The 26,828-nt window shown below is 43.9% G+C and overlaps 1 protein-coding gene across 2 annotated transcripts; it reads left to right on the top strand.

Annotated features, from left to right (window-relative positions):
- Positions 1–367: 367 nt before the first annotated feature.
- On the top strand, positions 368–17,118 carry LOC124132799 (glutamate receptor ionotropic, kainate 3-like). 2 transcript variants are annotated; one of them, XM_048400900.1, is made up of 15 exons: positions 368–835; positions 1,833–2,024; positions 3,154–3,297; positions 4,633–4,884; positions 5,786–5,979; positions 6,118–6,279; positions 6,918–7,073; positions 7,906–8,121; positions 9,190–9,284; positions 10,512–10,602; positions 10,997–11,133; positions 11,414–11,616; positions 12,745–12,962; positions 15,366–15,616; positions 16,573–17,118. In XM_048400900.1, the coding sequence occupies exons 2-15, from the start codon at positions 1,919–1,921 to the stop codon at positions 16,865–16,867; spliced, it is 2,520 nt and encodes an 839-aa protein (XP_048256857.1). In that variant the 5' UTR covers positions 368–835; positions 1,833–1,918; the 3' UTR covers positions 16,868–17,118. The 2 variants fall into 2 exon arrangements, with proteins under 2 accessions (XP_048256857.1, XP_048256856.1); XM_048400899.1 differs by lacking the exon at positions 368–835 and having other exon boundaries at positions 1,248–2,024.
- Positions 17,119–26,828: the final 9,710 nt, after the last annotated feature.

Below are 26,828 nucleotides of genomic sequence, written 5' to 3'. Positions count from 1 at the left end.
ACGTAAAAAGATGGCACTTGTCGTAACCCTGTCTGGGGCTCGGCATTAAGGGACCAAAACAAGGACTTGTCGCCTCGGAGTCGAATACTCTGTCTAAGTTGGGTATTTATGTTAAATTACGTCATGGTATCTCAGTGGGCTTGCACTATAAAATCGGGATTACTCCGGACTAGTACAAGCAGCCGCACACCCACGTGCATGCACGTCGCCAAATAAGTGCTATAATCTTGGATGCGACGTTAAACAACATTGCAGCTCACTTCCTTTGGTACACGCGCGAGTATTGGCATTGTTCATATGGAAGCTTTAACTGACTGTTATCTCGACGGCCGACAGCTGTCGGGGCAATCACAGACTACTATGATTCACTCGCAGATTACACTCGTGATGAACCGTGTCTATAGTGTGTCTTTAGGAGAATCGTTTTATGGATACAAAATTAATAGATTTGAGTGTTTACTTTCTATCGTGTGTATGTGTGATATGGCTGTCGTGAAGGAACCTGGCGCCGCCCGTGTAGTCTGTCTACCCAGACAGGGGAGGGAACTCCAGTGACGTCTGTGTGTGGTTGGTGGACTAGTCTGTCTACCCAGAGAGGGGAGGGACTCCAGTGACGTCTGTGTGTGGTTGGTGGACTAGTCCGTCTACCCAGACAGGGGAGGGAACTCCAGTGACGTCTGTGTGTGGTTGGTGGACTAGTCCGTCTACCCAGACAGGGGAGGGACTCCAGTGACGTCTGTGTGTGGTTGGTGGAGTAGTCTGTGTACCCAGACAGGGGAGGGGACTCCAGTGACGTCTGTGTGTGGTTGGTGGAGTAGTCTGTGTACCCAGACAGGTGAGGGGACTCGAGTGACGTCTGTGTGTGGTTGATGTAGTAGTCTGTCTACCCAGACAGGGGAGGGGACTCGAGTGACGTCTGTGTGTGGTTGGTGGACTAGTCCGTCTCCCCAGACAGGGGAGGGGACTCCAGTGACGTCTGTGTGTGGTTGGTGGAGTAGTCTGTCTACCCAGAGAGGGGAGGGACTCCAGTGACGTCAGTGTGTGGTTGGTGGTGTAGTCTGTCTACCCAGAGAGGGGAGGGACTCCAGTGACGTCAGTGTGTGGTTGGTGGTGTAGTCTGTCTACCCAGAGAGGGGAGGGACTCCAGTGACGTCTGTGTGTGGTTGGTGGAGTAGTCTGTGTACCCAGACAGGGGAGGGGACTCCAGTGACGTCTGTGTGTGGTTGGTGGTGTAGTCTGTCTACCCAGAGAGGGGAGGGACTCCAGTGACGTCAGTGTGTGGTTGGTGGACTAGTCCGTCTCCCCAGACAAGAGTGGGGGAGGCGGCTCGAGACAGTGGCTGTGGATTAAATTGTAGACTGGATGAGTTCAGCCTTTGCAGTGTACTTGAAATATTTTCAAAACACGAGCAAAACATCCGGTGCGAGCGATATGGCCAAGCAATTCATATAACTCAGAAAAAAATATCCAATACTAAATTGATGTTAATCTGCCCATGTTATATTACTGGGATCCACGCTGTGCCATGATACAGATAATGGTTCAAAGCTGCTACCTGTGGTAGACTAGTTGACGTCCTTCTGTGTGTGAAGGTAACATGTTCTGTTGACACAGAGGTCTGTGGAGTACGATGCCTGTTTTGACGTTCAAGTAACTGACTGATAGATTCTCATACAAACCTGTAGTCAGTGGCAGCAATGTCTGGTAATTGATCCCGAGGGAGCTGATTGTTAATGATGAGTAGCTCCCCTCTGGCACCGATTCCTTCCATTGATCCGTTTCCGGGATTGATTTACCTGAGAGAGGAGGTTGCCATTGTCGCTGAATTACAGGTAGATGGGGACGATAACAGACAACAATAAGCCACTCTCGCCCGTCCTCTCCAACACACCGACAGCCATGCTTCAACACAGCTTGAATGACTAGATGGGCAGATATGGCGACATCAGACGCGCACGTGAACGTTTGGGCGGTGGTCAGTTTAGCCTACCTGGTGTCCAGTCTGACCGGTGCTGTAAACATCGGTAAGTAACAACGTGCTTGTGTCAATACTTAAGTACTGTGTACAGAATATATACTTGGTTTGACATTTGGTGATTTATTAGTACTGGATAATCAGCCAGGAAGGTTTAGTGTGGGTACGCCTGGCAGATGGGAGATTGGGGCACCATGCTTAAACGTACAGTAACTTGGTTCGAGCAGAGAGACCAGTGAAATGTCACACCTCTATGATGTCACTAAGGTATGTTGTCGGAAGATCATTACGATTTATGTGGCATTTAGTCATGTTTCTTTGGTGCCATAATGCGTTTCTGTTTTGGAATGACCGCCTCCGTGGTCTAGTGGTAGAGCGTCCGCCCGGATAGCGGAAGGTCCGGGGTTCGATCCCCGACCGCGTCATACCAAAAGACGTTAAAAAATGGTACTTGTTGTTACCCTGTCTGGCGCTCGGCATTAAGGGGCTAAAACAAGGACTCGTCGGCTCGGAGTCAGTATACTGTGTCTGAGTGGGGTATTGATGTTAAACTGCGGCATGGTATCTCAGTGAGCTAGCACTATAAATCGGCATCAGTCCGGACTAGTACAAGCAGCCACACAAACACACACACATACATGCACGTCGCTATACAAGTGCAATAATATTGGACGCGACATTAAACCCCATTTCACCTCACCCACCTCTGTTCGGGAATAATGTTTCAGTGAACTGCTGAATATATATTTGCAAATCTGAATGATATCCATCCCCAGGCTATTCACTGAATGCTATGTGTGTTTCTTATGAGAAGGTAACAACGTATATAATATTATGCTGATGCCCTTAAGTGAATGAGTGAGTATGGTTTTACGCCGCTTTTAGCAATAGTACAGCAATATCACGGCGGGGGATGCCAAAAAAGGGTTAACGCATTGTACCCATGTGGGGAATCGAACCTGGGTCTTCGGCGTGAAGACCGAACGCATTAACCACTAGGCTACCCGACCGCCGTAAAGAAAAGCCGAGAGGATGAGTCAATGATAGTCGGGTTCGAACATTTCAAATATCGAACCATATACAATACTCTCTGGAAAGGATTCTGTGTTTGTTATCAGGAACATTTTACCTCAGTGCCCGAAGAACCGTGTGTTTCGTTAGTCTTGGTTTTATTCTAGGATTCATCTACCACGAATCTTACAACGCTAGTATCGTCCTGACGACGACATTGCCCTACATCGCCGCCAACAATGCATCACCCCTTGTAGGTATAGTGGAGATACGTCTGGCAGAAGGGAACTCAGTGGACGTCATACAGAAAGGTACAGCAGCTCGAGACAGCCAGTGACCGATGTCAGGATAGCTCACTGGTCTACGGCACCACAATCCGTTATACAGAGTGTTTCGTTGTTTACAGGTTGACGTCGCACGGTGGGAGTACTGCTGTGTGGGGTCATGCAATACGTTCTTATTTTTTATGCAAATTGTATGACTAGCGGGTGCTTCCGGTAGGACAGGACATGCTCACCCTTTTTGCGAACACCAGGGCCCACTTGCACAAAGCGATCTTAGTGCTAAGATGATCTTAGCTCCCATACTTTAACATAGGCTTACAATAGTCTTAGCACTAAGATCGTTTTGTGCAAGTGGGCCCTGGTGTCATCACCGATTTTGAGTGGTCCATTCATAGGATTTCCTTAACGCAAAATGGAATCTGTGTCGGCTGAAAATCTAGGTTGTTTATTCTCTTGCACTGACAATTTATATTCCATAGCCGCCAGAATATAATTTGAGTAACATCCAATGTCCACAATTTGTTATCCTTGGTCTTTGAGAACCAGAGTCGTGCTCAATGGTAACATAAGAGTTATGAGTGAGTGAGAATGGTTTTACGCCGCTTATAGCAATATTCAGCAATATCACAGCGGGGGACACCAGAAATGGGCTTCACACATTGTACCCATTTCGGGAATCGAACCCGGGTCTTCGGCGTGAGGAGCGAACGCTTTAACCGTTAGACTACCCTACTGCCCCGATAAGAGTTGTGAACTCTGGGCGAACGATTGTATGAATGACTGGGCGGTGTATGACGCCACGTTCCAAATTGTGTGAGTGAGTTGAGTTCTACACCACTTTTTCTCCACTATGCTGCTCTGTTCAACGTGAGTAATTGGTATCCAGGAACCTATGCTTGTTGTAAGAGGCGACTAATGGGATCGGGCGGTCAGTCAGGCTTTCTAATTTGGTTGATGCATGTTATCGTATCCCATTTGCGTAGCTCGATGCTCATGATGTCAATCACTGGATTGTCTGGTCCAGCCTCGATTACTTACAGACCGCCGTCATATAGCTTGATGCGGCGTAAAACAACAAACACATGTTCAGTGTGGCATGCATAGTGGGCGAGGAAAGCTCTTTTCCTTTAGCAAAACATTTTGTTGCTAATTGATTTAGCGATGTCTCAAAATAAATATTTGCACTGTGTTTCTTATGGTGCCATGTTTAGCTTGTGTATCTTCAAGGATGTACATTCTTAAATTACATATTGATCCCGAGGTTCACTGCAATACACAGTTGTTAAACTGTCGGAAAACAAACAGCCAATGTCGTTGTGTGTGGCAGTTGCTACACTAATTGAATTGCTTCACTAATTTCAGTTTGTGAAGAGGTAAAGAATAACACTGTAGGGTTCGTGGTTGTCTCCCCCTGCCGCCTGCTGACCCTACTAGAGGCCGCTGTGGGTGGTCTCGATGTTCCTGTTCTCGGTGTTCACACTGACCCCTGCCACCACAGGGTCACTGTACCTTCCTCCTTCCGTGTACAGCCTCCCTCGGAGTACCGCCATAACGCCATCACCAGCCTCCTGCGGGCCGGGGGATTTGTACAGGTCGCCATACTCACAGATGTGTGTAAGTAATGTGACCTCACAGATGTGTGTAAGTAACGTGTCACAGATGTGTGTAAGTAATGTGACCTCACAGATGTGTGTAAGTAACGTGTCACAGATGTGTGTAAGTAATGTGACCTCACAGATGTGTGTAAGTAATGTGACCTCACAGATGTGTGTAAGTACGGTGACCTCACAGATGTGTGTAAGTAACGTGTCATAGATGTGGGTAAGTAATGTGACCTCACAGATGAGTGTAAGTAATGTGACCTCACAGATGTGTGTAAGTACGGTGACCTCACAGATGTGTGTAAGTAACGTGTCATAGATGTGTGTAAGTAATGTGACCTCACAGATGTGTGTAAGTAATGTGACCTCACAGATGTGTGTAAGCAACGTGACCTCACAGATGTGTGTAAGTAACGTGTCATAGATGTGGGTAAGTAATGTGACCTCACAGATGTGTGTAACTACGGTGACCTCACAGATGTGTGTAAGCAACGTGACCTCACAGATGTGTGTAAGTAACGTGTCACAGATGTGTGTAAGTACGGTGACCTCACAGATGTGTGTAAGTACGGATACCTCACAGATGTGTGTAAGTAACGTGTCATAGATGTGTGTAAGTAATGTGACCTCACAGATGTGTGTAAGTACGGTGACCTCACAGATGTGTGTAAGTAATGTGACCTCACAGATGTGTGTAAGTACGGTGACCTCACAGATGTGTGTAAGTAACGTGTCATAGATGTGTGTAAGTAATGTGACCTCACAGATGTGTGTAAGTAATGTGACCTCACAGATGTGTGTAAGTACGGTGACCTCACAGATGTGTGTAAGTAACGTGTCATAGATGTGTGTAATGCTATATCTGTATGATCTGTTGCCGAGAATTGCACTACAATGTGACATTTATTTCCCAGCGGAGGCACAGGTCACACACTTCCGGTCCCTTCTTTCCGGTGCCTTTGTGGAGTCGTCCGTGACATATATGTATGGAGGCTACAACGCACGCACTGCGACAGCACTGTTGTCAAGGGTAACAGAAAATGACGATACGACGACGTGCCTCATCCTGATGCTAGGGGAGCAATCGCTGAAGGAAGTGTCACGTCTTGTAAGCCTCACAGTTTATTTTTACCATACAGGAAATATAATTTCAACTCGTGTTTTTTTCCATCTGTTCCAGCTATTTAATTAATTGCGATGAGCATGACATAAAATAGTTATATCTTTTCGTTCTAATGCCGTTCAGCTGAACACCACTGAAGACGACTTTGAAGACAACATTGCCATAGTTGTACCGTCTTCAGCTGTCAGCTCCACGCACGGACTAGAAGGTTTCGCTAAGTTCCATGACGTCCTCTACATATCTGCAGCCAGGCCCAACTTTCCCAGTGATGTCAAGAGTTTTAATGTAGGTTCACTCTCATTTTTGTCAAATACTTGATATAAAAGACTCTTTGACAAACCATGCGGAACAGGGGCCTAATATTCCATCTACATATATTTATGCAGGCACTTAATCTGAACGTTAATAGTCAAAATAGGTTCGTTAGGTGAAATTTGCTGTTTTTTAAATAAAACAAGTTACCGAGTGAGTGAATGAGTGAGTATATATTCCATCAATATCACGATGGGGACACCAGAAATGGGTTTTACACATTGTACCCATGTGGGGAATCGAACGCTTTAACCATAAGGCTGCCCCATCGCCCCTCCCGAGCCTGACAACCCCCCTTTGTAGTTGCTTCGTACCAGAAGCATACGTTCCGGAAACCCAACGAGTATTTTCGGTGTCCTGGCTGATTTAGCGTACCATCGTACTCAAATGGTACTCACGCCATGTAATACTGATGGACCGAATTATCTCACCTGAGTTTGTGATCTGCCCTAATATGATAAATAGTAATAAGTTCACAGAGCGTTAAAATCCATTTAACAAACTCGTGCACTGATACCGTCATGTTGTTTGTTGTACACCACATGTGTTGTATCCAGTTAATTACATCTACTGTATTTTCTGCCTCCTTTTCCTTCTACAACTAATGGTAGACTACAGATGCACACGTGCTGGACTCCTTCATGGCCCTCTCAACGGCGATCAACGTCAACGTGGCAACGGCAGACAACGTCACCACCAAGCGGTGCGGAGACAGCTACATCGGCATATCGTCTGTGGCTCAACGGGTCACTCACAGCTTACGTCAGGTATAAACAGAATCTTACGATACCAAGTGAAAATGATATTTATTACACAAAAGTAGTCAGTATTTGTATAAGCATTAAAGAAAACGATCAGTATTTAATGATATTCAAAACAGATATATTTCGTATAGTTTACTTATACCATTTGGGCGGTGGGGTAGCTTAAGGGTCAAAGCTGGTCAAAGATGTGGCCAGTCACGTCGAAGACTCTGTTTCGGGTGTCCCCTACCGTGGTTTACAGGTATATTGCTAAAAGCGGCGTTAAACAATACTCACTCACTTCTTTATAATGTTTCATGTTATTAATAATATAAACTGTCAACGTCAGAGAATAATCAGCCTCGAACATCTACTGATACAGATTCCATTGGGCATAAAAGGGAAAAAGCGGCGAGAATTATATGAATCGATAACGGAAAAGGGTTAACATGTTCCGCCCTACCGGTAGCACCCCCAACTCACACATTTGCACAAAAAAGTAAGTGTTTGTTTATTGCCTGACGTCGCACAGCAATACTCCTGCCATATGACGGCGGCCTGTAAACAATTGGTGAGTGAGTATTGTGTGACGCCGCTTTTAGCAATACTCCAGCACTATCACGGCGGGGGACACCGGAAATGGGCTTCACACATTGTACCCATGTCGGGGATCGAACCCGGGTCTTCGGCGTGACGAGCGAACGCTTTAACCACTAGGCTACCCGACCGCCCCTGCCTGTAAACAATCGTAACGTTGGCGTGACGTAAGGACTTGTAAAGACACAGGTAAATACATGTCATAATCAACGCATTTGTGAAAGATGAATACAATGATTTACGACGTAATTAATTTCAGTTAGAAACAAACAGCACGCTGTTTGACAACACCGGACAGAATCAGATGAGTTTTTACAACATCGATAGGTTGCGGTACGAGAACAATACTTTGACGTCAGAGCATGTGGCCACGTGGTCGCGGAGGGGTGGACTAGACGTCCCTAGGGGGACTGAGCTGTTCCGCGAGAATACCAAAGGTCTTGGGAACATCACACTGAGGGTCGGCACCACTGTGGTAAAGTCGCCGGCTTTCTTGAAGTCGGTTCCAAAACTTCATTTTATTTTCAACTATCAGTATGACGTATATTTCTTGCAAGATGTGTACGATGCGATACTTTTTCGCATAATATTTGCTAAATATATGCTTAATACAGTAAACTACGTTTATAACGAACACCCTTATAACGAACTGACGGATATAACGAACCTATTTTCTTTGTCCCTATCATTTGCTGTATATATGCTGCATGTATGCTTATAACGAACTAGAATTAGAGTTCGTTTTAACCGCAGTTTACTGTATAGGAGGAGTGCTTAAATTTAAAAAAAAAAAATCAGAGATATATTTTTCCTCCTCACTGGTGTTCCGAATGCATACCTTTTTATAAATAGTGTTTTAAATGTTATGTTGTTTGTTTGTTGGTTGAAGGTTATGTTGAACAATATTTACATGACATGATACTAAAATGGAGACTGGTCCAATCGTGAGGGATACCAGAGTGTATCTTCCCGAGGCAAGAGAGTAAACTGACTTTAAAAGTCCTTTTTCCACCCTTGCCGAACTTGGCTTGAATTCCTGGGCGCGATCGTAGCGCCACCAGTGGCTACTACGAGTTATGTCCCTTCCATGTCTCTCCTATGGACCAATCAGATTCCACCTCTCGTATCAATTGCATTTGCTTCAACAAAATGGCGGCGCCCAGTCAAGACGATCTGATCGATAATCAAGATCTATATTGTGATAAAACGAGTGTTACATCACGTAGTGCGTCAAATCACGTGAGCACCTTGATTGAAAACATGAACAGATTTAGAAAATATCTGTTGACAACGACTTAGCGGTGCACATGCTTTGCAAATCCTGCATTCGACCGAAATCGGCGTGACAGTTTACGAACCGGATTTCGATTTCGTTGCGCGATTTTGATTGGACCATGCCTAGAATCAGAATCGTAAGTCCACCCAAATGGTAACTCCATAATACCAACCTAGTTCGGCAAGGGTGGAAACTGGACTTTTATAGTCAGTGAACACCCTTGCCCCGGATGATGACCAGTGTGACGCTTTGTATTCCATGTTGCAGGCCGCACCGTTCGTGATGAAGCTGCCTAACAACTCGGGCTGGGAGGGTTTCTGTGTCGACATCTTGGACGAGCTGGCGGCGAGGCTCAATTTCAGGTAGGCACCGCTTATGGGGAACGTGTGAGTGAGTTTGGTTTGACGCCGTTTAAGCAGTATTCCAGCCACTACACGTAGAGGGACACCACGAAGGGGATTTACACATAGTGTCCAGGGTGGTAATCAAACTTGGTCTTTGGCGTAATGACACTATAGCTACCAATGACTTACCCGGCTGACCCGATTACCCGACTTACTCGACTTACTCAACTTACCTGAATTACCCGACTACCTGACTTACTCGACTTACTTGATTTACTCGACTTACTTGACTTACTTAACTACCTGACTACCTTACTTAATCGACTTACCCGACTACCTGACTTACTCGACTTATCCGACTTACTCGACTTACCTGAATTAGCTGACTACCTGACTTGCTCGACTGACCCAAGTTACCCGACTACCTGACTACCCGACTTACTCGACTTACCCGACTTACTCGACTTACCTGAATTACCCGACTACCTGACTTACTCGACTTACCAGACTCACTCGACTAACCCAAGTTACCCGACTACCTGACTACCCGACTTACCCAACTTACTCGACTTACTTGACTCTCTCGACTTTCTCAGCTTACTCGACTTACCAAACTTTCTCGACTTACCCGACTTACTTGACTTACCCGACTTTCTCGACTTACTTGACTTACTCAACTTACTCGACTTACCTGACTTTCTCGACTTAACCGATTTACTTGACTTTCTCGACTTAATCGATTTACCTGACTTTCTCGACTTACCCAACTTACCGACTTACTCGACTTACTCGACTTTCTCGACTAACCTGACTTACTCGACTTACCTGACTTACTCGACTTACCTGACTTACTCAACTTTCTCGACTTACCTGACTTTCTAGACTTACCTGATTTACCTGACTTACTCGACTTAACTAACTTACTTGGCTTAACCAACTTACTTGACTTACCCGACTTTCTCGACTTACCTGACTTACTCGACTTACCTGACTTACTCGACTTATCTGACTTACTCAACTTACTCGACTTACCTGACTTTCTCGACTTACCCGATTTAGCTGACTTACTCGACTTAACCAACTTACTCGACTTAAATAACTTACTTGACTTACCCGACTTACTTGACTTACCTGATTTTCTCGACTTACCCAACTTACTCGACTTACTCGACTTACTCGACTTACCCAACGCTCCTCTGCTATGTAGATGTTCCAAAGATCCTTATCTTCAATCCTTGTCTGTAGGTACGAGCTGATACAGTCTCCGGACGAGTTCTGGGGCACTGTGGATGAAGACGGCAACTGGAACGGCGTGGTGGAGATGGCGAGGAAGAAGGTTTGTGCTTCCATTGTATGACGCGTCTTTTGAAGGATTTCATTGGCCGTCCAAGTCAAAGTGATCATCCAGTGACTAGTTGACGACTGTTAGCTTTTCTTATGGACCGACCAATTTGATAATTCTTTTTGGGCTCTTTTAGAAAAAAATGTTTATTCCAGACAATACTGGAAAGAAATAATTTGGCCTTACAAAAATAATGGTTCATCGGATTTGCTTGTTTTTTCCCCAAAAGTGTATGTCTTGATGCAATGACAGAAAAATATTAATTAAATCTTCCGGTAAATTCTTTGGTTTTGCATCTGTCAAATGTTAACAAAGTGTGTAGTGTGGGGTCGGGGATCGCATAAGGAGGTCCCCTGTCACTCCTCACTGTGTCTTCTTGTGTCTGCAGTCTATTCACCTGGGAATCGGACCCATCAGTCTGACGTCAGAGCGGGAGAGGGTGATTGACTTCACCAAGCCCTACATGGAGGAAGGGGCGGGCATCATACTCAGACGTTTCGAGGACAAAAGCAGCAAGATTTTCAGGTAAATCATTTCTCTCATTATGTCTGCTTGAGAGCTGGGACATATTTAAGAAATAAGTAACAGTCAACCAAAATATTATAAAGTATTTTTCCCGGTGTCCAAAAGTATCACAATTTACCGACTTCAAGATGATAAACCTGAACCACAGAACAGTCTGAATCATCTGTCATTAACAAGCCTCAGCTGAAACACCATGATACGAAATATCGCGAGAAATACATATTTTTCGAAACATTAACATAATAACAAACAGTAGCATGATTCTGTGGTGGTGCTCCAGGGTGTTCAAGCCGTTCACTGAGAGCGTGTGGCTGTCCGTGGCAGGGGCCGTGCTGGTGGTGGGCTTCACGCTGGCCCTGGTCAATCACCTCAGCCCCATCAAGCAGCAGCAGCAGGAGGAGGAGGGAGAGGGCGGCAGCAGGAGGAGAGGCATCAGCACATCAGACAACATCTGGATAGTGTACGAATCCTACATGGAGCAAGGTGACCGGATGGTTGCAGTGACATCGTCACTCACAGACCACCTAACTAGCTAATAAAAACATTGTGTTAAGGATGTTTATCTATATTTTGATTAATAAACGTTTATATTGATATTTATTTGACAGGGCTGAGTGAGTGAGTTATAATTTACCGTCGCATCGGCATTATTTCAGCCATATAGCGACGAGACCAAGTTAATATATTTACAATTTAGTAAATTATGCAAAGTTTTATTTAAAAACAAGTTGTGAAACATATTTGAGCATTCTATATTTAGAACCAATTAATGAAACATATTTGACTTAGTGATGAATGAGTTGGGTGTCGTCGCTTTGAACATTATTTCATTTATTTTACGGTGTGTGGTAGACTATTTTTGAGAAACCCATTAGCAGAGGTATTGTGCTGTTAATCAAAGGCCGACAGCGCGTCGTATCAGACCACAAGGTCATCCGAATCCCCTCTGTCACATGAGAAGAAGCGGAGTCCTGAAACTGACGAAGTGACAATGCTAATGTTCACCAATCACTGTAACGTCATTATTGGTAGTACCCCAGCTCTTACGACAAGCGGACCGCCTCCACGGTCTAGTGGGGGAGTGGTAGAGCGTCCGCCCCCGGTTCGATCCCCGGCCGCGTCAAACCAGAAAACGTTAAAAGATGGTACTTGTTGTTACCCTGTCTGGCGCTCGGCATTCAGGGGCTAAACAAGGACTGGTCGGCTCGGAGTCAGTATACTGTGTCTGAGTGGGGTATTCATGTTCAACTGCGGCATGGTATCTCAGTGGGCTAGCACTATAAATTGGCATCAGTCCGTACTAGTACAAGCAGCCACACAAACACACACACATACATGCACGACGCAATATAAGTGGAATAATCTTGGACGCGACGTTAAACCCAATTTCACCTCACCTCATCTTACGACAAGCATATTTTCTTTTTACAACAAGCATGGGTTGCTGGAGACCTAGTGTACGCCGGAACTTCACGAGGGAAACATTACGTCTCGGCTGTAGCTTTCATTATACAACAGTTACGAGCGCCGAGTTTGCAGCTATGGGTACCTTTGTTTTAACATGGAGAATTCTTATTTTCTAACATGTCTGTTCCCTCTTTACCTCATCAGGTTGTGAGATATCCCCACCCAACATCTCGGGCCGGTTCATCCTGGGGTTCTGGTGGGTGTTCACTATACTCATGGTGGCCTCCTACAAGGCCAACCTCGTCGCCTTCCTCACCGTCAACTTCGTGGGCAAACCCATCAGGAACATCGACGACCTCGCTGATCAGACTGCAATAAAGCCCCTGGTCAAACAGGGCTCCAACCTGTACCAGGAACTCCAGGTACCGTCGCTTACCTTGTCTCAGCACCACGAGTAGTTCGTATTCGAGTAAGGGTGAGTGAGTGAGTATGGTTTTACGCCGCTTTTAGCAATATTCCAGCAATATCACGGCGGGGGACACCAGAAATGGGCTTCACACATTGTACCCATGTCGGGAATTGAACCCGGGTCTTCGGCGTGACGAGCGAACGCTTTAACCACTAGGCTACCCAACCGCCCCTATTCGAGCAAGGCCAGACTGTTCTTAGTTCTTGGTGTACGGATTGTTTTAGTGATAAGACATAGCTCTTAGCTGACGATTTTCTGTTGTTGATAACTTGTATACACACTGACTTGTTTTGGTAAACACCTGAGGCTGCACCTGAGTGAAACAATAGAACAAGTGCTTTGTGACGTGTGACGTGTGGGAGCAGGATACGCTTACCTTTTCGCGAACACCTGGTGTCATCACTGTTTGATAGTGATTCATAAACACATGCTCGTGATCAAACTCGGGTCGTAGGCCTGACGAGCGAACCCGGTACCACTGGGCTGTGCCGCCAAGCCTTATGGTTATTGAATCGTCTTTGTAAATGACCTCTATGTTTTCAAAACAGAGAAACGCGTTGTTCCCAAAAGATGTAGCTCGGCAACGCAGGTAAACGCAATGGCCGAACGATCGCATCCCAAAGTGGGCAAGATATGACAATCGGTATTAGGAGAAAAGGTACAGACAATCTATATGAAAATAATGAAAATATCCGTGAAATACCAAATTTTAACCTATGGTTCATAAAATGGACCTGTCCGACATTCCCGAGATCGGATTTTATTCAAGGAGTCATCGTTATTTAAATACGAGAATTTATTTTTATAAAGCTTGTACAATTTATTACCACCCGAAAATCAAACTCGAGTTGTTGGCCTGACGAGCGATCTCGGTACCAATAGGCTGTACCGCCAAGCCTTATGGTTATTGAATCGTGTTGGCAAATTACCTCTACGTTTTTAAAACAGAAACGCGAACATATTCTACAAGCAAACAACAATTTAGTACAACCCCCGAGTCAAGTGATCCAATGTGTTGAAATCAATATTGTCGTTCATGTCAACATGTTTAGATCGGAAACAGACTGTTACCTGTGTTAATGTCCCATGACGGCAATACATCAATAGAGGCAATCAAGGGTTCAGTATAGGTGCTGGCAGGTAATATTTTCCTGTTGCAACAGTGTGAAACAAACACGTAGTATCGATTTCATCATAACACTTACTGTATAGCCGTCACACACGATAGTGTGAATAAGTGCTTGTATTGACTACATACGTCATATGCGTCAGGGCCTTGGATTATTTATACATCATGGATTTAGAGTCAGTTCGGAAGTTTATTCATTTCGCCATATGAGATAGCTACGCGACAAAGTTTATTTCCGACATTTCCGAGATCGGATTTTATTCAGGGAGTCATCATTATTTAAACACGAGATTTGTTTATGAAGCTTGTACAATGTTTAAACACCCTTAAAAGGGGTTGTACAAAATGTTGATGTCTCATATAAGAAACAAACGACACTTCGTCATTGTCTACCGTACAATAGTGAGTGAGTGAGTGAGTATGGTTTTACGCCGCTTTTAGCAATATTCCAGTAATATCACGGCGGGGGACACCAGAAATGGGCTTCACACATTGTACGGGAATAGAACCCGGGTCTTCGGCGTGACGAGCGAACGCTTTAACAACTAGGCTATCCGACCAACCCCTACCGTACAATAAAACACTGCAGGGAGAATAAGCCACTCGGAGCTGCGCCCCTCATGGTTTATTCTCCCTGTCGTGTTTTATTGTACGATAAACAACTCCTATTCGTCGTTTATTTCTTAAATAAACAGTGACACTCCACCGCCGTGAGACATTACAGTAGACACATGCGCAATTCTTAAATTGAGCAACCCTGCCGTGTTGTGATTTCAGTGCGATTTACAAATTGTTTAGCATAATTATTTAGATATTCTACTACAACAGCGACAGTGAGGAGTAGTATGAATAGGCAATATATTTATTCACATCAAAATGACCTTGTCACTAGCTATCCGATTTGATATCTGCGCGTGTAACAAGCTTTTACAAAATTTGTAAACAAAGGATAAATACGCAAATAGTTTTGTACGTTTTATGATATTTTCGAAGTGAAAGTTATACATTTCATGACATATTTTATCTAAACGTGTAGACTTTTCAAAAATGCAATTGTTGAAGAAATACAGTCATGCAATTTGTAGAATGGACTGTGTGAGATGTGACAAATCATCACCTCTCTCTGACCTGTGGCAGATGTACGAGGTTGACCACAACGAATTGTGGGTATGAGAGAGATAAAGAATATAAAAAGATACTATTTTATCAATGTGTTAATTGTTCCAGAAAGGAGAAACTGAGACTTTCCGGAAGTTGTGGGCAATGGTTAAAACAGCGCCATCTGTGAAGAACAATGACGAGGCACTCGATTTGGTTCTGACTGGAGACTATGCGCTGCTGACTGACCAATCACAGATCGAGTTTCTGCGTATGACAGACTGCGAGAATCTCATGTCTGGCGAGACTCCATTCAATGTGGGGGGTCTGGGGTTCATTGTGCCAGAATCATCCCCATTACTGGAGATCCTTTCCTTAAAGTAAGTAAGAGGACCAACGAGCGACCACGATCGAAATCCATTTTGACTCAAGTAACCAGTAGGGCGGTCGGGTAGCCTAGTGGTTAAAGCGTTCGCTCGTCACGCCGAAGACCCGGGTTCGATTCCCGACATGGGTACAATGTGTGAAGCCCATTTCTGCTGTCCCCCGCCGTGATATTGCTGGATTATTGCTTAAGCAGCGTAAAATCAAACTCACTCAAGTAACCAGCGTTTACAGATAGTTGCACAAAGTATTTGAGACAGTTTCTTCGGCCGTAAGGTTCACCCTAAAACTGATGATGGTCTGAGGTTCATCCGGTCATCACCATTCATAATACCTTGCCGTTTAATGATCCTGTTAATGAACAACTCCACCAAAATAATTGTTTAGCCAACAAGATGTGTTTGTTAGTTTTAAACGTTACACTTATTAGTTCAGCTATAATATATGACAGAGGGCTGTAAAAATCGATCAGACAACCCAGTGATTGATATCATGAGCAACTATCCACGCCGTCGGGATGACACGCAATCAACCAAGTCACCGCGCCTGACCACAAGTGAGTGAGTGAGTGAGTATGGTTTTACGCCGCTTTTAGCAATATTCCAGCAATATCACGGCGGGGGACACAAGAAACGGGCTTCACACATTGTACTCATGTCTGGAATCGAACCTGGGTCTTTGGCGTGGCGTGCGAACGCTTTAACCACTAGGCTACCCGACCGCCCCTACAGATCCAGAAACACATGTTCATGCTATAGTCGGAATTGTACATAAACAGCTATTTGCCCTTTACGCCAAGTGGAATCTGTTTCGGCAGAAAATCTAGTCTGGATATTCTCTTGCATTGACAATTTATATTTATGGTTTTGAAAATGATTTTTGTTTCTTTTATTAAACAACGATGCAGCCTATGCAGTTTAATTCAATATTTGATTCTAAGTTTCTGTTGCAGCCTGATCCAGCTCCAGGAGGCGGGGCTGACCGAGAAGTGGCGACACAGGTGGTGGTCACCCAGCGCCACGTGCCCCACGTCCAGCCAGGCCAGCACGGTCCAGAGTCTGGAGCTGGAGAGTACAAGTGGGCCGTTCCTGGTGTTCGCCGGCTCCACCACCCTCGCCCTCCTCTGTCTGGGGGTGGAGTGTGTTTACTTTAGGGTGGTGGGCAGGGGGAGGGTGTGTGGCAAGTCTGGAACGCGGGAAACAGAGGCTAGCATTTCCAGTGAGGGAAACACGAACGAGACGTTCTGAGGACAGGCATGTGTCAGCTCCGTACCAGAGTTCTACAAACTGTCCAATGTGGTTCCATGGCGGCATACGAACCTACTCCCTCAATGCATGATACAAGAACGTTTTATGGTTGACATGTGTGACAATGATATCCGATGCAATTCCCTATCATTTGTATCATATGTTCCGGTGTTGTTTTCAGGTGAACAGTTCCCTTGCCTTTGCATGTGTTTGTGACGGGTGCCACCGGTGGGGCAGGATACGAGAACGTTTTCGCGAACACCTGGTATCATCAATATTTGATAATAATTCATAAACACATTCTCATGATATAGTCGGAATCGTACTACCGGCACTGCTTTATGCAGAGATTCCAATTAGATATAGAAAGGGTTTTGTCGCGTTATTTATGTAAAACAGTTAGGTTCTACATACCCACACTGAGTCTATAGAACATTGTTATTACATATATGAGTTCAATGAAGGTGCACTCAGTGGTAACGACCACCATCACCAACATCTATGTTAGCAACATCACCGTGCGTTGTATGTGTATAATTTCAAAATGGTATAATTTTCTTTGATGTGATCCGCGTAGGTGGGTTTACAGTATGCATGCGGTTACACCAGTGATAAACATGCATGCACTATATGCAATATATGTATGCAATGTCCGATATTCTTGCCTGAAGTAGTTTCAAAATTGATATAAAATGTACCATGTAAAAATATATCGTTGTATTGCCGTAACACAGCTGTTCTATTATTTTATTTATTTCTGACAATGTCAGTCAGCCCGCCTCCACTGAAAATTGGCCACCTGTAGTCACTGAGCAGTCTTGATGAAACAATCCCTTTCGAGCTCTCTACCCATACAATGAAATCTACATGCTTCATTTCACTCGGGGGCTCGGGTGGCCCAGTCGTCTAAGGCGGCGCGATTCGCTGTGCAGAGTTGCGTCCCTTCGGCACGCCAGAAACCTATGATTTGGGGTTCCAATCCCGGTTCGCCCCGATTATGTTTCTAGGTTTGTCCGCACCATGCTCGTGGGTTTCACCGAAGTGGTAAACGTCTGAGACCTGCATCACTTCGGGCTTTCCCGCCACATTTAGCTGACACGCCGTGATATAACTGGAATGCCGTTAAAAGCGGCGTTAAACAGAACTCACTTACTCACTCACTCACTCCATTTCACTCAGCCATATGTCCCAATGAAGGCATGCTGTTTCTTTTCATGTTTTATTATACAATATGTTGCATGTATCTTCAACAACGATTGTTTAGATTATAAACATACACTTCGTCAACGAATCTTGTCTTTATTGCTGTAGTTAACTGTTCAAGTAATGTGTAAGTGTGACTTATAACATGTAAGCAAGAAAACTCTCTGTCGTCCGTTGCAACTGGATAAACAAATGGAAAGTATCAAACAATTGTTACTCTAACGTCGTAGTGAAAACACTCCTTATCGGATAGGAGTTTTCAGACACAATGGACATGGGCTATAAAACCAGGTGAATCAATATTCTAGCAGTATGACATACGTAATGCATCTCAGGCCAAATATGACATACTTAATGCATCTCAGGACATATATGACGTACTAAATGCATCTCAGGACAATATAAGACGTACTTAATGCATCTCAGGCCAAGTATGACGTACTTAATGCATCTCAGGACATATATGACGTACTTAATGTATCTCAGGCCAAGTATGACGTACTTAATGCATCTCAGGACATATATGACGAACTTTATGCATCTCAGGACATATATGACGTACTTAATGCATCTCAGGCCAAGTATGACGTACTTAATGCATCTCAGGACATATATGACGAACTTTATGCATCTCAGGACATATATGACGTACTAAATGCATCTCAGGACAATATAAGACGTACTTAATGCATCTCAGGCCAAGTATGACGTACTTAATGCATCTCAGGACATATATGACGTACTTAATGTATCTCAGGCCAAGTATGACGTACTTAATGCATCTCAGGACATATATGACGTACTTAATGCATCTCAGGACATATATGACGTACTTAATGCATCTCAGGCCAAGTATGACGTACTTTATGCATCTCAGGACATGTATGACGAACTTAATGCATCTCAGGACATATATGACGAACTTTATGCATCTCAGGACATATATGACGAACTTAATGCATCTCAGGACATATATGACGAACTTAATGCATCTCAGGACATATATGACGAACTTAATGCATCTCAGGACATATATGACGAACTTAATGCATCTCAGGACATATATGACGAACTTAATGCATCCCAGGCCAAATATGACGTACTTAATGCATCTCAGGACATATATGACGAACTTAATGCATCTCAGGACATATATGACGAACTTAATGCATCTCAGGACATATATGACGAACTTAATGCATCTCAGGACATATATGACGAACTTAATGCATCTCAGGACATATATGACGAACTTAATGCATCTCAGGACATATATGACGTTCTTAATGCATCTCAGGACATATATGACGTACTTAATGCATCTCAGGACATATATGACGAACTTAATGCATCTCAGGACATATATGACGTACTTAATGCATCTCAGGACATATTTGACGAACTGAATGCATCTCAGGACATATATGACGTACTTAATGCATCTCAGGACATATATGACGAACTTAATGCATCTCAGGACATATATGACGTACTTAATGCATCTCAGGCCAAATATGACGTACTTAATGCATCTCAGGACATATTTGACGAACTGAATGCATCTCAGGACATATATGACGTAAGTAATGCATCTCAGGCCAAATATGACGTACTTAATGCATTTCAGGACATATATGACGAACTTAATGCATCTCAGGACATATATGACGTACGTTATGCTTTATGTGTGAGTTGTACTACCCAGTGTGTGTATGGTACTGCCCAGTGTGTGAGTTGTACTACCCAGCGTGTGTATGGTACTGCCCAGTGTGTAAGTTGTACTACCCAGTGTGTGTATGGTCTCAGTGACTTTGTGGTACTGTCCAGTGTGTGTATGGTACTGTCCAGTGTCTGCATGGTACTGTCCAGTATCTTCATGATACTGTTCAGTGGGTGTATGGTACTGTCTAATGTGTGTATAATACTGTCCGGTGTGTGTATGCTACTGTCCAGTGTGTGTATGGTACTACCCAGTGTGTGTATAGTACCAGTGTGTGTATGGTACTAGTGTGTGAGTTGTACTAACGAGTGTGTGTATGGTACTACCCAGTGTGTGTATGGTCTCAGTGTGTGTATGGTACTGCCTAGTGTGTGTGTGGTACCAGTGTGTGTATGGTACTGCCCAGTGTGTGTATTGTACCAGTGTGTGAGTTGTACTACCCAGTGTGTGAGTTGTACTACCCAGCGTGTGTAGGGTACTGCCCAGTGTGTGAGTTGTACTACCCAGCGTGTGTAGGGTACTGCCCAGTGTGTGAGTTGTACTACCCAGCGTGTGTAGGGTACTACCCAGTGTGTGTATGGTCTCAGTGTGTGTGTGGTACTGTCCAGTGTGTGTATGGTACTGTCCAGTGTGTGTATGGTACCACTGTGTGTAGGGTACTGCCCAGCGTGTGAGTTGTACTACCCAGTGTGTATATGGTACCAGTGTGTGCATGGTACTGCCCACTGTGTGTATGGTACTGTCCAATATGTGTATGGTACTGTCCAGTGTCTGTATGGTACCACTGTGTGTATGGTACTGCCCAGTTTGTAAGTTGTACTACCCAGTGTGTGTATGGTCTCAGTGTGTGTGTGGTACTGTCCAGTGTGTGTGTGGTACTGTCCAGTGTGTGTATGGTACTAGTGTGTGTATGGTATTACCCAGTGTGTGAGTAGTACTACCCAGTGTGTGTATGGTCTCAGTGTGTGTGTGGTACTGTCCAGTGTGTGTGTGGTACTGTCCAGTGTGTGTATGGTACTAGTGTGTGTATGGTACTGCCCAGTGTGTAAGTAGTACTACCCAGTGTGTGTATTGTCTCATTGTGTGTGTGGTACTGTCCAGTGTGTGTGTGGTACTGTCCAGTGTGTGTATGGTACTAGTGTGTGTATGGTACTGTCCAGTGTGTAAGTAGTACTACCCAGTGTGTGTATGGTCTCAGTGTGTGTGTGGTACTGTCCAGTGTGTGTGTGGTACTGTCCAGTGTCTGCATGGTACTGTCCAGTATCTGTATGATACTGTTCAGTGGGTGTATGGTACTGTCTAATGTGTGTATAATACTGTCCGGTGTGTGTATGCTACTGTCCAGTGTGTGTATGGTAATACCTAGTGTGTGTATAGTACCAGTGTGTGTATGGTACTAGTGTGTGTGTTGTACTACCGAGTGTGTGTATGGTACTGCCTAGTGTGTGAGTTGTACTACCCAGTGTGTGTATTGTACCAGTGTGTGAGTTGTACTACCCAGTGTGTGTATGGTACTGCCCAGTGTGTGAGTTGTACTACCCAGTGTGTGTATGGTACTGCCCAGTGTGGGTATGGTACTAGTGTGTGAGTTGTACTACCCAGCGTGTGTATGGTACTGCCCAGTGTGTAAGTTGTACTACCCAGTGTGTGTATAGTCTCAGTGTGTGTGTGGTACTGTCCAGTATCTGTATGATACTGTTCAGTGTGTGTATGGTACTGCCCAGTGTGTGTATGGTACTAGTGTGTGTATGGTACTGCCCAGTGTGTGAGTTGTACTACCCAGTGTGTGTATAGTCTCAGTGTGTGTGTGGTACTGTCCAGTATCTGTATGATACTGTTCAGTGGGTGTATGGTACTGCCCAGTGTGTGTATGGTACTAGTGTGTGTATGGTACTTCCCAGTGTGTAAGTTGTACTACCCAGTGTGTGTATAGTCTCAGTGTGTGTGTGGTACTGTCCAGTATCTGTATGATACTGTCCAGTGTATGTATGGTACTGCCCAGTGTGTGTATGGTACTAGTGTGTGTATGGTACTACCCAGCGTGTGAGTTGTACTACCCAGCATTAGTAGGGTACTGCCCAGCGTGTGAGTTGTACTACCCAGTGTGTGTATGGTACTGCCCGCTGTGTGTATGGTACTGTCCAATATGTGTATGGTACTGTCCAGTGTCTGTATGGTACCACTGTGTGCATGGTACTGCCCAGCGTGTGAGTTGTACTACCCAGTGTGTGTATGGTACTGCCCAGTGTGTAAGTTGTACTACCCAGTGTGTGTATGGTACTGTCCAATATGTGTATGGTACTGTCCAGTGTCTGTATGGTACCACTGTGTGCATGGTACTGCCCAGCGTGTGAGTTGTACTACCCAGTGTGTATATGGTACCAGTGTGTGCATGGTACTGCCCAGCGTGTGAGTTGTACTACCCAGTGTGTGTGTGGTACTAGTGTGTGTATGGTACTGCCTCAAAATGTGAACAGAAATGGGTCCAGATCTGTAACCCACACCTCGATAAGTGTACCACAACCTTCATGGAAACGTCCTCTCCCTTAGAACTGCCTGAACTCGTCATATGAGGCTGTTTTCTCTGTTACAGGTGAGGTGAGGTGAGGTGAAATTGGGTTTAATGTCGCGTCCAAGATTATTGTACTTATATAGCGACGTGCATGCACGTGTATGTGTGTGTGTGGCTGCTTGTACTAGTCCGGACTGATGCCGATTTATAGTGCTAGCTCACTGAGATACCATGCCGCAGTTTAACATGAATACCCCACTCAGACACAGTATACTGACTCCGAGCCGACCAGTCCTTGTTTTAGCCCCTTAATGCCGAGCGCCAGACAGGGTAACAACAAGTACAATCTTTTAACGTCTTTTTGTATGACGCGGCCCGGGATCGAACCCTGGACCTTCCGCTCTCCGGGCGGACGCTCTACCACAAGACCACGGAGGCGGTCTCTCTGTTACAGGGGCTGACGTGTTTGAATGCACATTAAACACGTTTCTGTGTTAGATTAAGCGCTATAATTGAGGTCTTATTCGTATTAGTATGTTAAATAGTATGCTCACATTTCTTACAGTTTTTGAGGAACACAAGAGCTGTGAAGCAACGCTGGCAGACCCGTTACGATAGACGCGCGCACTTGACAGGCGAGATTTACCTTACATCAAAACAATTCATGCCTATCACAATGGATACTGTGTGTGTACTTGCATAGCGAATAAGTTACTTTCTTAAGTAAACACATGCTCATGATGCAGCCGGATTCGTACAATTGACTCATTTTTAACAGAGATGTCTTGTGGCTATGGGGGGTTGTCAGTTATTTTTAGTGTCATGGCAACGAAAGTACATATAAATATTATCGATACAATGTGTTTGCAATACAGTGAACAAAGCGAGTTCGTTTGACGTCGTAGTCTCTTCAAACAGACAAACACAAATGATTGTATTTATTCCAATGTTATGTAAGTAACGTGACCTTTAAACCGCACGTATACGAGATCGACGAGAGGTTGTGGCACCCTTTTGAATCGGAAAATACCATATAACAACACATTATAAGTCGTTTTTTTAAAAACAGAACAAAGACGATGTTGATGATGACACGAAGGTCTGTTTATGTTTGTTAATACCAATCCGTGGCATTTTATGAGGTTACGACCATTTTCAGTATAAATCGAGTTACCTATATTTCTGCTTACGCCACAAAGAAGGATATTTACAGATGAATATAATCAGTTATGTGTGAGATAATGAAAATATAACTGTAAATGTATGTAAAGAGTTTGGGTCTAAAACGTTGTACGTTGTATTAAGTTACGTTGTATATTAACTTTTATCATCCAAAACGTGCTTCCACCAGAGACAATATTTGCGTGAGATCAAGCGATGTCGATATCACCCTGGAGATATCCCTACAGTGAAACTGAATCCCATAGAGGATATTATATTCGTGTTGATTATATTCGCTCGGTAAATACCGGAATTGAGGCACGAGTGTCGTCAACATAGTATGACATGAACACGAATATACGGTTCTATTTATTACCGAAGAAAATGTCGACTCACAGATACGAATTATAGTGTTTACCTATAAGGACAGCAAGTCGCAACAGCAGCGGAACCATATTAATTTGTCGAATGTCAACAATCTTTAGCTGTGACGTCGTTTCTAGAGTGACGTCATTCCGACTTTATGTCACAATAACATTTGAATGACGTCAACATTCCCGTCCAGATGACGGAAACAATACACTATTGTCTCGTGACGTATATGACTCTAGGGCACATGCGATTTTTATTAAACCCGATGTTTGCCCTCGTAGGTAATAAAATGATTTTCAGACTTGTATGACGTCATCGGTTACCATGACGTCACAATCAAATAAACTCATTAATGCCACTGCGACTGAAAGAGGCATTAATCAGTTTACACTTAAGACACTGGTGATATTTTATTATATTTTTAAGACACTGGTAATTACTCGTTAAAAATAAAAATAAATAGGAACAATGACTTTGGGCACCTCAATAAAAGCTTAAAACATTATCGACTCGTGTTCATGTAAAAGCCACTCGGGTGAGATCCTCTATGTGTCAAATACGTTATGTCATGTTGGCGAACGACCCACAGTCAGAACAGTTTGTTATTCTACTTCACGTTATTTATTGAAATGCCCTCATAGTTTATTCAAGGACACACGGCAACTATTGGGTAGGGATGAGATGGTGATGTGCATGCACACCCTTCTGGCTTGATTTGTATACCCCACAGGGAGTTGAGAATGACATTGGAGTACACTCCCGTGAGGGAGGCAATGCCGGGTAGGTAAGTGTGTCATGTGGAATCATTGTTATTAATAATAATTATTACATCTCAAATTATACAAATAAATAGAAAAATGAAATAAAAATCGACAAACAAAAAATAATGAAGAATATATGAATATAAGTATATTTCTATTTTGCAGTGGGTGATCTATCACAATTACATACACAGGTCCACTTCTATCTTACCTTACATGTAGAATACTTGAAGCTAATTGGTTAATGACGTCAATGTACGCCGCTACAACGGTACCCAAGATGAAATAATATCTCGTCGTCAAGGCAACAGACAGTGCCTCGAACTTCTCTGCAATTCAAGCTCCTCCCAGCTTACATCTTGAGTTGACCAGGCAATATGGTGACTAAAAAAACCGCTTCGCATCGTCATCTCTGCTTGTTCTCAAATTATGGTAAACGATAAACATTGCATCTTCCCGAGGCAAGAGAATTAACTGACTTTAAAAATCCAGTTTCCACCCTTGCCGAACTAGGCTGGAATTCCTAGGCTCGATCGTAGCGCCACCTGTGGTTATTACAAGTTATGTCTCTTCTTAGCCTCTTCTGTGGACCAATCAGATTCCACATCTCTTATCACTTGCATTTGTTTCAAACAAAATGGCGGCGCCCAGTCAAGACGGTCTGATCGATAATCTGTATTGTGATCAAACGGGTCTTACATCGCGAAGTGCATCAAATCACGCGAGCACCTTGATTAAAAACATGAAAAGATATAGAGGTTATCACGCAAGTGTGTTTGGGGATGGTAAATATCCTGTATGAGGAATAAACATTGTATTTAGCGAGCCTAATTGAGGATATTTACAATCCCCAAACAAGCATGATAACCTCTGTGTCATATAATGTCATTCTTCATTTCTTTGCTCGAAAATTTCTTTCCATCTCTCACAAATATTACCTAAACATTGCAATTTCCCTGGAATGTTGCGCATTAACGTATATTACGTCAGAGGGTAAGTGATGCGTCAATCGGACAGAGACAGTAGCCAATATAATTCCAACAGAAACCTGTTTCTTATACAGTGGCGTAACAGTATGTATGCAAAACAATTGCCCTCACAAATTGTTATTACTTGCCTTTCGCGGCAAACCATCGATCTGTCCGATAGAGTAACTGCCCTTTATCAAAGGGAAGCTACGCTAACCCTAGTCTTTGAAACGTCACGGCCATAGTCAGACGTTGTTGATAGCCGGCCTGTCCTGTCATAACGTTAAGAAGTGCAGTCAGATGTACATACAGCGACAAAACGAAACAAGATAACAATTCGAACATATTTCGGCCAAATCCAACTGTTTTAATTTGTGGAAAAGGTTCCAAGCCGCAGAGGTCTACAAGAACCAATTTGTAAAGTGATCCCGCTTGGCTAGTGCCCTCACTAAATTGTTTCGCAAATTATAACTCCAAAGTTGACAAAACTTGTAAAATGCCTGAGCTACGTCACAGTTAGACACTGGTTTTCAGTATATTAGACTATTCTTTTGATAATGATAGCAATTATCCCTGTAGTTTCTCCACATTCCATGGTTAATTCTGACTCGATCGCTAAATGACAAGGGCTACGCCATGTCAGTGAAAGTAGTCCCTACTTGACCTTTGATATTTGCATCCCTATCCGCATATGACCCCAACGGATATCGTCTTTATCCGTTGGCTTTATCCTGCCGAGAAACCCACCCAATATATGATTATTGGATAAAATATGTTAATATATGTTGACAACGAGTTGGCGGTGCACATGTTTTGTAAATCCTGCAATCGACCGAAATCTGCACGAAAGATAACAAACCGAATTTCGATTTCATTGCGCGATTTTGATTGGACTATGCATAGACTCACTAGTCCAGCCAAAATTTAACTCCATAATGCTAGCCTAGTTCGGCAAGGGTGGAAACTGGACTTTTAAAGTCAGTTAACTCTCTTGCCTCGGGAAGATGTAAACATGGCGGTGAGATGTCCCCCTGTGTGTGGGCAATATAATATGGCAATATACATAAGTATGAACGATTCGGGTGAACTTCTTTTAAAAAGACATATATTTCTATATTTCCTAGTGTGAGTGAGTTTGGTTTTACGCCGCTTTACCAATATTCCAGCAATATCCCGCCGGGGGACACCAGAAATTGGCTTCACACATTGTACCCAATTCGAACCCGGGTTTTCGGCCACCAGGATACCCGACCGCCCCTTATAT

Source organism: Haliotis rufescens, unplaced genomic scaffold (genome assembly GCF_023055435.1).
Source record: "Haliotis rufescens isolate VD_foot unplaced genomic scaffold, xgHalRufe1.0.p SCAF_20, whole genome shotgun sequence".
NCBI classification, from domain to species: Eukaryota; Metazoa; Mollusca; class Gastropoda; order Lepetellida; family Haliotidae; genus Haliotis; species Haliotis rufescens.
This window is presented reverse-complemented; position numbering and strand designations above follow the sequence as displayed.